The following is a 10,544-nucleotide window of genomic DNA, read 5'->3' as shown; positions in this document are numbered from 1 at the left end:
ATATAACGGAAATTTATATTGTAAGGGTTAATCTTTATGTTTCAAGTCTTCTATATGTGCTTTACACTACGCACACTATAAATGTACACTAATTTACATATGGTTATTATACTGTGTTTACAATTTTAATTTTGTGCACAATTAGCTGTTTGTATAAGTTAAACGCGGCTTAGTAGTATTTTTTGTTATTTTTTCTGTATTTATGTGACAAAGTGAAGCCGCAGCTAAACGTTTATTCTCAAAGATATCACCTTAGAGTACATATAACTTACACTTTTGCTTTTACCTTAGCGCAGTTTTTCACATTTTTCTTCGCTAGTTTTACAAGACCAAGCGCTTCCGGCTCGTACTTGATTCCGAACACACGATCGGAAAGTCTGACAACAAACATTTGTTGGCAGAAAATTTGAGAACCTGCTAGCCAACATTTCTTGGCAGAAAGTCTGACAACAAATGTTCGGTGGAGCATACACATGGTCCGACTTACCGCCAACAAGCTCACATCCAACATTTCCGGTCGGAAAATCCGATCGTGTGTATGCAGCATAAGACTTTGTCATCCCTTGGGTTTTGATGCAACAGGAATGAATTTAGCTCCTTTAAACAGACAGTTCTGCTCTGCACTGGGCTTTAAATAATGTTCACGCTCACTCTAATGAGAATCTCTTTTTTTATTTTTGCATAGAGCTGTGGGATTCCAAAAATTAAGGCAAGCTCAACACTTTCTTCCATGGCGAGCGCTTCGCTTCTTCAAAGCAACATGCTTCAGTTGACCATCGCTAACAACAAAATTGCCACTTACATTCACTGGACTTTTATATCGTTGATCGCTGTTTGCCTCTGCTTCTTCTTGTACTTCCTTGTGGTGGTGCTCAGCATCTTCTTCACGAGTCCACATCTCCGGGAGAATGCTCGTTATATCTTCTTTGTCTACATGCTTGTGAATGATGCGTTTTTCCTCTTGTCTGGTTTCACTTTGATGCTAGGTGCAATATATTTTCTGTACATGCCCGTACCAGTTTGCTACATTTTGTCCACAGTTTCATCAATGGCTTTTCGAGTGACCCCAACCACCCTGGCCGCCATGGCACTAGAAAAATACATAGCCATATGTCACCCATTTCGACATAAGGAACTGTGCACCCCGCAAAGAGCCAATGTGGCTTTTACCCTCATATGTACGGTGCTGATAATTCCAAATGCTGCTGACTTAGGTCTTATGACTTCGTCATATACAAATATATTCAATATTTCTGTCATATGTAGAAAGGAAAACCTGTATGTGAATCCATTTCAAAATGTTTTAAGGTCCCTTGGCCTGGCATTGTGTTTTGCTTTGGTGACCATTATCTTATTATTCACATACATCAAGATCTCAATGGTTGCTCGTAGAGCTAGCTCACAGTCTTCTAGTGCCTCCAAAGCCAGGAAAACCATCTTGCTCCACGGCTTTCAGCTACTCCTATGCACAATGTCTTTACTGTCGACATTCACTGAAGCTTTGCCTGCCAGTCAAGTCATATTTTTACCTGGGTTCAACTTCTTTGTGTTTAGTTGTGCACCAAGGTTCCTCAGTCCAATCATCTATGGAATCCGGGACGAATATTTGAGGAAACATATTAAGAAGTCTTTAACAAGACCCCTTAAAAACTAGATGATAATGAGATGTGGGTAAAATTGTAAGCTCGTCCTGATTTGGCCTTGATAAGCTATATAAAACAAACAGGATCCTCCGTAAAATGGTACAAAGAACAATGCAGATATGAAAAACAATCTGGCCCTTGGTTTTCATGGACTTAACTTTAGCAAATATATGGTTCTTTTCATTCTTTCTCGTTTTGCTGTCTAATGGCCTAATATATCAAAAATGTGCTAAGATCCGGGAATGTGAAAGAAACTACCCTTGTTGTGGGGTTTCCCTCAAAATGCAAGGATTAAATGCCTAGAGCAAAAGAAAGGAACAATTTTCCGCACTTCAGACTTTGGGAGGGGGCAGACTGTGCCCAGTGGGAGTAAACAATGCTCAGTCTTTGGTATAAGGGGGATAAATAGTTGGTGCCATTTAGAGGAATATGCCCCATTTTTGGTTTCAGTGGAAGGAATAGTGCCCCATTGTTGGAGTCAGTGGCAGGAATTGTGCCCTATTGTTGGTGTCAGTGTCAGGATTTATACCCCATTGTTGGTGTCAGTGGAAGGAATAGTGCTTCATTGTTGGTCTCAGTGGCAGGAATTATGCCCCATTGTTGGTGTCAGTGGAAGGAATAGTGCCCCATTGTTGGTCTCAGTGGCAGGAATTATGCCCCATTGTTGGCATCAGTGGCAGGAATATTGCTTCAAGGGCAGGATAAAGACAAGCAAAGGGCCACACCTGCCCCAGGGCTGCAGTTTGGAGACCACTGGCCTAGGGTATCTGTAAAAAGTACTTATACTTACATTATCCCTCACTGAGCAGCAGGTGCTTACCACTTCTCTCCAACATCCTAAGTTGTGGCTTGGCTATTGGCATTCTCACTTACAATGCAAGACTGATGGTCCTGCACTGTACATGATAATGCTGCAACCGCCAGCTGGGGCAGTAAAGAAAAGAGGCTTTAGAGGTACCGGTCACATGACAGGAGGAGCTAAGGGATAAGGTAAGTGAAATTCACCTTTTACTGGTACCCTAGAAAAAAAATGAGCACGTAACCCTTGTAGGGCAAGGTGAGCCCCAATACAAGGGTCATTTTTTCATATTGTTGGACTTCAGCGTTAAACATATACATGGGGTTGCCGCCTTTTCTTCAAGCCAAACCCGAACACTTTAGTGCAAAATCAAAAAATGTTTTTTAGGGGTAACGCTGTAGACTCGAAAGTAAAGGAGAACTCTGATGTAAGAAGATTCTTGCTCACCAAACTTCCCACTCACATCAGTTTCCTGCATTCCCCTTTAAATTGGGGTTCCCAAAGCCCCCTTTACATCAGAGTCCATAGGGCACCCCTTTACATCTGAGTCCCTCTTACCTTAGTGTACTCACTCGCTCAGAGGCTGAAGAGAAAAGGGAGGGAGGGAACAGTCACAGACATTGAATGGTGAGCTCACTCACCAGGGGATGAAGGCTCAGGCACCTGCCAGTTGCTGAGCTTCAAATTTCCAGCCCACACATCCCTTTACTGAGGCACAAAATGCCTGGGATTGCAGTGTGGGTGTGCAGACAGAGGGGTAGAGGTAGGAGGAGGAGAAGCAGATCAAGCCCTTTCTTCTCTCCTGCCCGTGTATGGGGATGGGGCCTGCGCGCACCCCTATGCGCGCGGCAGTTGTGATACTCTGTTAATTTGGGAGACACAGTACATTATGAATATTGTGTCTGGGTTTCAGACAGTCTGAAACCCAGACACACAATTCAAAACCCAAACTGTCCGGGTGAATCCCAGACAGGTGGCAACCCTACATATACAGTACATACACAAAACATTATAGGGAACACACTCTACCTACGGACTAGCTGTTTATCCCTACATAATTGAGTTATAACAAATAATATTTAATTTAGAAAAGCATTGTGTGACATAAAAATCGCAGTTGTTTAAAAAAAAATGTCCTGTCTACATGTACTCCAGCGATGGCTGCATGGTATTTCTCATGGTATTTACTGATGGTAACATGAATGAATAATGCCTGCCTAATACCGTGTGTGTGGAGGTGCCCATTTGTAATGCCCATTGGAAAGGGTAACAACCAAGTGCATATCTCTGTGCAGCAAAAAAGAAATGATATACTGTATATCTAAATTCCAGGGAGATAGCCAGCACGGATATGTGTTTTCACAGCCACACAAATAAAGAATTAGGGATGAGCCGAACACCCCCCGGTTCGGTTCGCACCAGAACTTTCGAACGGACCCCAAATTCGTACGAACTTTAGAACCCCATTGAAGTCTATGGGACTCGAACGTTCGAAATTAAAAGTGCTAATTTTAATGGCTAATATGCAAGATACTGTCCTAAAAAGGGTTTGGGGGCCTGGCTCCTGCCCCAGGGGACATGGGTCAATGCCTAAAATGTTTTTAAAAATGGCAGTTTTGGCGGGAGCACTGATTTTAATGACGATTAAAGTGAAAAAAAAAAAGTGAAATATTCCTTTAAATATGGTGCCTGGGGGGTGTCTGTAGTATGCCTGTGAAGTGCCACGTGTTTCCCATGTTTAGAACAGTCCCTGCACAAAATGGCATTAAACGGAAATAACATCATTTAAAACTGCTTGCAGTTTTAATGTTATATCTGGTTCCTGCAATATGGTTGAAAATCATTGAGAAAAATGGCATGGGTAGCCCTCCCTGCCCATAACCAGCCCCTTTGGGTCTTGTACGCATATTAAGGGGAACCCCGTACCCATATTAAAAAAAGGAAATGCGTGTGGCCCCCAGTCCCTATATACTCAGAGCAGCAGTATACAGGCGGTGCAAACAAGACAGGGACTGTGTAGGTTTGTTGTGTTAAGTTGAATCTGTTTGTAATTTTGAACTGGTACATTTTTAAAGTGTAGCTCCAGTCAAAAAAACTATTTTTAAGCTTTTTGGAAAACATAGGGAAGGGTTATCACCCCTGTATAATTTGTTTAGTCGTCCATCTTTTTTCATCTCACTTGCTGTTGTCTCCTTCCATTTGCAAGTAGGAGATGTTTGTAAGTTGGATGTTTGAAAGTAGGGGCCTGCCCTATATGCTCTGCAGAAATGGCGGAACAAGGTGTTGGTTTTGCCACAACATTGTAAGCCCTGAAAGTGACTCTTGGTGGGCGCTGGAGCGCCCTGCTGTGAACGATTATATCAAGAATTGTAATTACATGCCATTGTTGAACAGTGGTAGAAAAATTGACCTTAGGCACTGGTGCTGGTGCCACGACACTGCAACCTCTCAGTTACTCTGGGTGGGCACAGGAACGGGCCCTCCTGTGAAATATTATATCAAGAATTGTAATTACATGTCCCTGTTAAACAGGGGCAGAAAAATTGGGCCTTAGGCACTGGTGCTGGTGCCACGACACTGCAACCTCTCCCATATACTCTTGTTTTATTGCAGGAATTAGCCCTGCTGCAAAGCATTGCATCAAAAATTGTAGTTAAACACCTCTGTTAAACAGGGGCAGAAAATTGGGCCTTAGGCACTGGTGCTGGTGCCACCACACTGCAACCTCTCCCATATACTCTATTTTTATTGCAGGAATTAGCCCTGCTGCAAAGCATTGCATCAAAAATTGTAATTAAACGCCCCTGTTAAACAGGGGCAGAAAAATTGGGCTTTAGGCACTGGTGCTGGTGCCACGACACTGCAACCTCTCCCATATACTCTTGTTTTATTGCAGGAATTAGCCCTGCTGCAAAGCATTGCATCAAAAATTCTAATTAAACGCCCCTGTTAAACAGGGGCAGAAAAATTGGGCCTTAGGCACTGCTGCTGGTGCCACCACACTGCAACCTCTCCCATATACTCTATTTTTATTGCAGGAATTAGCCCTGCTGCAAAGCATTGCATCAAAAATTGTAATTAAACGCCCCTATTAAACAGGGGCAGAAAAATTGGGCTGATGGCATCACCCAGAGCCAGAAATGTTCTTCCAACATATCAGCGGAGGAGGAAGAGGATAGACAATCAACATAACAGGACAGTCACTCAGCATCAGCATAGGCAGTCTTGAAGGAATGTGATATTTCAAAAAAATTATTTGGTTACATCAGCTTCAGGTGCTTGGTAGTTGTGGGTGATCCAAGACTGATTCATCTTGATGAAGGTCAGTCGATCAACTGATTCGGTGGGCAGGCGCACCTAGGGTTGCCACCTTTTCTTCAAGTCAAACCCGAACACTTTATCGGTGCACAGCAATTTTTTTTTTGTATAAACTATACATATATTTTGCTATTAAATAACATTTCTAATCATATGAGATTAATAACGAGAGTTCCCCTTTACATCAGAGTCCACAGAGTTCCCCTTTTACATCTGAACTTGCAGAGTTCCCTTTCACTGTAAGGGAGAACTCTAGGGACTCTAACATAAGGGATGCTCTGGGAACCCTGATTTAAGGGGGAAGACTAAGAACTCTGATGTAAGGAGAGGACTTTGATGTAAGAGGGAACACTGTGCTCTTTGGTGTAAAGGGGAACTCTGATGTAAATGGTGCTCTGAGAACCCTGATATACCTTAGTGTACTCTCAGAGGCAGGAGAGAGAAGGGGGGAGACTTCAGTCACAGACAGGGATGAATGGTGAGCTCACTCACCCCTTGGCAGTCAGCACCTCTCATCCAGATGTAGCTGAGGCTGCTGGACTTCTAATTAAGAGAGTAAGAGGTACAGATCAAGCCCTCTCTCCTCTCCTGTCTGTGTGTGTGGAGGGGGGGGGGGGGGGGGGGGTGCTGGCTTTAGGCAGTGTGAAAGAGGGTGTAACAGACACTCTCAGCTTAGATAACTGCAGCCAGTAACTCTGCTCGGAAGCCATGGTCCAGTCTGAATAATGTGTCCGGGTTTCAGGCAGTCTGAAACCTGGACGCATGCTTCCAAACCCGAACTGTCCGGGTGAATCCTGGACAGGTGGCAACCCTAGGCGCACCCTGTGATCGGTAACAAAGCCACCAGCAGCACTGAAGGTGCGTTTTCCGAAAGAACGCTGGATGCAGGACAGGCCAGTAGCTCAATTGCATACTGTGCAAGCTCTGGCCAGTGATCCATCCTCAAGACCCAGTAAGCCAGAGGATTTTTGGTGGGAAAGGTGTCCAAGTCTGACCTTGCCCCTAGGTATTCCTGCACCATGTAAATCAGACGCTGGCGATGGTTGCTGGAACCGATCATACCTTGGGGCTGCGGACTAAAAAATTGTCTGAAAGCATCAGTCAGACGGCCACCTTCTCCACCGCTCCTTCTGACCGATGCCTCAGCAACACGTTGTCCAGGACCAGGAGTTTGTAACCTCCCAGTCTCTGGGAACGCGTTGCACAGACCTTTCTGCAAGGCCTCCCGGAGATGTCTCATCCTCTGCTCCCTCTGCGATGGCAAGATAAGGTCGGCAACCTTACCCTTGTACCGTGGATCAAGGAGAGTGGCCAGCCAGTAATGGTCCCTCTCCTTGATCCGAAGAATACGAGGATCCTTCCGCAGGCTTTGCAGGATCAGGGAGGCCATGCAGCATAGGTTAGCTGAGGCATTCGGTCCGGAGTCCTCTGGGTCACTAAGGACAACAGCTACCTCCTCCCAGCCACGTACAAGTCCACATGTTTCTTGGAACTGTAAATCATCCCTACAAGACTGCTGCTGATGCTGAGTGCCAGCCTCCACCTCCATGCTGACACAATCATCCTCCTCCTCCTCCTCTTCCTCCTCCTCATCCTCTTCCTGTGTGATGGGTGGCACAGCAGGAACACTGTCTGGATAAAGGGGGTCTTGAGAGGCAAGGAAGTCCTCCTCTTCCTGCCTCTGTTCTGCCTCAAGTGCCCTGTCCATTATTCCACGCAGCGTATGCTCCAAGAGGTGGACAAGAGGTACAGTGTCACTGATGCATGCACTGTCACTGCTCACCATCCTTGTGGCCTCCTCAAATGGTGACAGGACAGTGCATGCATCCTTCACCATGCCCCACTGGCGTGGTGAGAAAAAACCGAGCTCCCCTGACCCTGTCCTGGTGCCGTAGTTGCACAGGTACTCATTGATGGCCCTCTGCTGCGTATGCAGCCGCTACAGCATGGCCAACATTGAGTTCCATCTGGTGGGCATGTCACATATAAGGCGGTTCTTGGGCAGGTTCAACTCCTTTTGGAGCTCAGCCAGCTGAGCACAGGCATTAAATGATCAGCGGAAATGCACACAGACTTTCCTGGCCTGCTTCAGGACATCCTGTAAGCCGGGGTACCTGCCCAAGAACCGCTGCACCACCAGGTTAAGGACGTGAGCTACACAGGGCACATGGGTCAGTTGTCCCTGTCGGAGGGCAGAGAGGAGGTTGGTGCCATTGTCGCAAACCACCATTCCTGGCTTAAGCTGGCATGGCGTCAACCACCTCTCGGCCTGCCCCTGCAGAGCTGACAAAACATCCTCCCCAGTGTGGCTCCTGTCCCCCAAACAAACCAGCGCAAGCACGGCATGGCATCGTTTTGCCTGCGTACATGCGTAGCCCCTGGAACGCCTACGGAGCACCGCTGGTTCTGAGGACAGAGCACTGGAAGAGGCCATGGAGGAAGAAGAAGAGGAGGGGGTGGAGGAGAGAGGTGTGTCACAACCAATAGTAGCATTTTGGAGGCGTGGTGGCGGAACAACCTCCAACACTACTGCACCTTGTCCTGCATCCTTCCCAGCTGCCAGAAGAGTGACCCAATGGGCCGTGAAAGACAGGTAACGTCCCTGTCCATGCCTGCTGGACCATGAGTCAGCGGTAATATGCACCTTACTGCTGACCGCCCTGTCCAGCGAGGCAAGGACATTGCCTTCCACATGCAGGTAGAGAGCCGGAATCGCCTTCCGTGAGAAAAAGTGGCGTTTGGGGACCTGCCACTGAGGAACCGCACATTGTACAAACTCACGGAAGGGGGCCGAGTCTACCAACTGAAAAGGCAGCAGTTGAAGTGCTAGCAATTTAGCCAAGCTAGCATTCAACCGCTGGGCATGTGGATGGCTGGGAGTGAACTTCTTTCGCCGGTCCAGCAGCTGGGGCAGGGACATTTGCCTGCTATAATCCGACGTGGGTGTACTGCTAACAGAGCACGGAAGCACTTGGCTGTGACACACCTAATTCTACACCTTCATTCCTCTCAGAGCAGGTTTCAGAGAGGACTGAAGGTCTAGTGGGGTTGGAGATGCCAGCTGATGAGGAGCAAGGAGAGGTCCGCTTTGTTCTTTGGTGTGGGTCTTTGAGGTACGCTTGCCAACGAGCTAGATGGCAGGTCAACATATGTCTGGTCAAGCATGTGGTGCCCAAGCGGCTGATGTTTTGGCCACGCGAGATACGCTTGAGACATATGTTGCAAATAGCAGCGGTGCGATCTGATGCACTCGTCTCAAAAAAGGCCCACACCAAAGAACTTTTAGAATAACGCGCAGAGGCAGCGCCCTGCACAGGCGGAGCTCTGCGGTGTGATTCAGTCGGTGTGCTGCCCCTAAGCTGGCCCCCGGAGGGCATCCTGCCTCGTTGGACATGTGCCTCCTCCTCCTCCTCTCTCCTACCAGGCACCCACGTGGAGTCAGTGCCCTCATCATCCCCTCTCTCTTCATCGCTGTAGCAAACCTGGCAATATGCTGCAGCTTGTGGAACATGACTGCCAGATTGCTGTCCTTCTTGAGCATCCCCTCTCTCTGCATTCACGCTACTGCCTTCCTCTAGCTGAGTGTCATCATCAGAGGCTACAAAACATTGGGCATCCTCCTGGAGCATGTACCCAACACTGTGCTCAAAGAGTTCAGGAGACTCCTCAGGAGGACGTGGTGGGTCTAGGGAAGGAGTCACTGATGATGACATTGAGACGAGGGAAGAAGATGCGTTGGCAGCTGCTTTGCTAGTACTCTGAGACTGGGTAAGAGAGGATGAGGAGGATGAAGAGGGCTTGGTCATCCACTCTACCAAGTCATTGGCATGTTGCGGTTCAACATGTCCAGCTGCCGAAAAGAAGGACAAGCGTGTCCCATGGCCACGTGCTGATGATGACAATGCACCGCGTCCACAACCAGCACTGTTGTCTCTAGACACAGAGCCTGCTTGCCCTCTTTTATCGGCTCGCGCCTGTCTGCCTCTCCTTGCTAGCCTTCCAGACATGGTAATGGCCTGAAGGGAGTTGGGTAAAACAGCAGTTGGGTAGTGTATATTGTGCTGGAGGCACACAACACCCACTAACTCCTGCAGATGCCTTTATTATAGAACACCAGAGATAAAGGGGTATACTGTAATGGAGTCACACAACACCCACTAAGCCCTGCAGATGGCTCTATTAGAGAACAGCAATAAAGGGTAGATACAGGTGTATATTGTGCTGGAGGCACAAAACAACCACTAACTCCTGCAGATGCCTTTTTTATAGAACACCAGAGATAAAGGGGTATATACAGATGTATACTGTGCTGTGCTGGAGGCACACACAACTTCCAATAACTCCTGCAGATGGCAAGTGGGCTCAAATAGAGAAGAGCTATGTAGGTGGATATAGCGGTGTGTACTGGGTACAGAGCACGCAGACAGCACGCACAAGCTCCTAACACTACTGACTGCAAGCTCTATTATAAAAGATAGATCACTAGCTATATAGGTGAGGTGAATATAGCGGTGTATACTGCGGTCAGGGCAAGCAGACAACAACCACTACAGAAGAGCAAGATCGAAAATCGGCCGATAACGATCGATGTGTACTGTGTTGAAGGTACACAGAACACCCACTAACTGCTTCAGACGCCAACACACTACACAAGGCCGCCGCGCTGGCGGCCTTATATAGTGTGGAGCATGTACTACACAGCCTGAGCTATGATTGGCCACAGGCATCCTGCCTGTGGCCAATCATGGCTCTCCTCGCTGCTGGCGCTGTGATTGGCCAAGCAT

At 47.3% G+C, this 10,544-nt stretch overlaps 1 protein-coding gene across 1 annotated transcript; it reads left to right on the top strand.

The window, feature by feature from the left end:
* The first annotated feature begins 695 nt into the window (after window positions 1-695).
* On the top strand, window positions 696-3,380 carry LOC143926908 (odorant receptor 131-2-like). The gene has a single exon (XM_077450944.1). It carries the CDS (start codon window positions 731-733, stop codon window positions 1,652-1,654), a length of 924 nt encoding a protein of 307 aa, XP_077307070.1. The 5' UTR covers window positions 696-730; the 3' UTR covers window positions 1,655-3,380.
* Window positions 3,381-10,544: the final 7,164 nt, after the last annotated feature.

The sequence above is a fragment of the Lithobates pipiens genome, unplaced genomic scaffold, assembly GCF_037356315.1.
Source record: "Lithobates pipiens isolate NorthernLeopardFrog02 unplaced genomic scaffold, aLitPip1_a1.2 Scaffold_23, whole genome shotgun sequence".
Lineage (NCBI taxonomy): Eukaryota > Metazoa > Chordata > Amphibia > Anura > Ranidae > Lithobates > Lithobates pipiens.
Note: the sequence above shows the minus strand (reverse complement) of the source record. Positions and strands in the feature narration are given on the sequence as shown.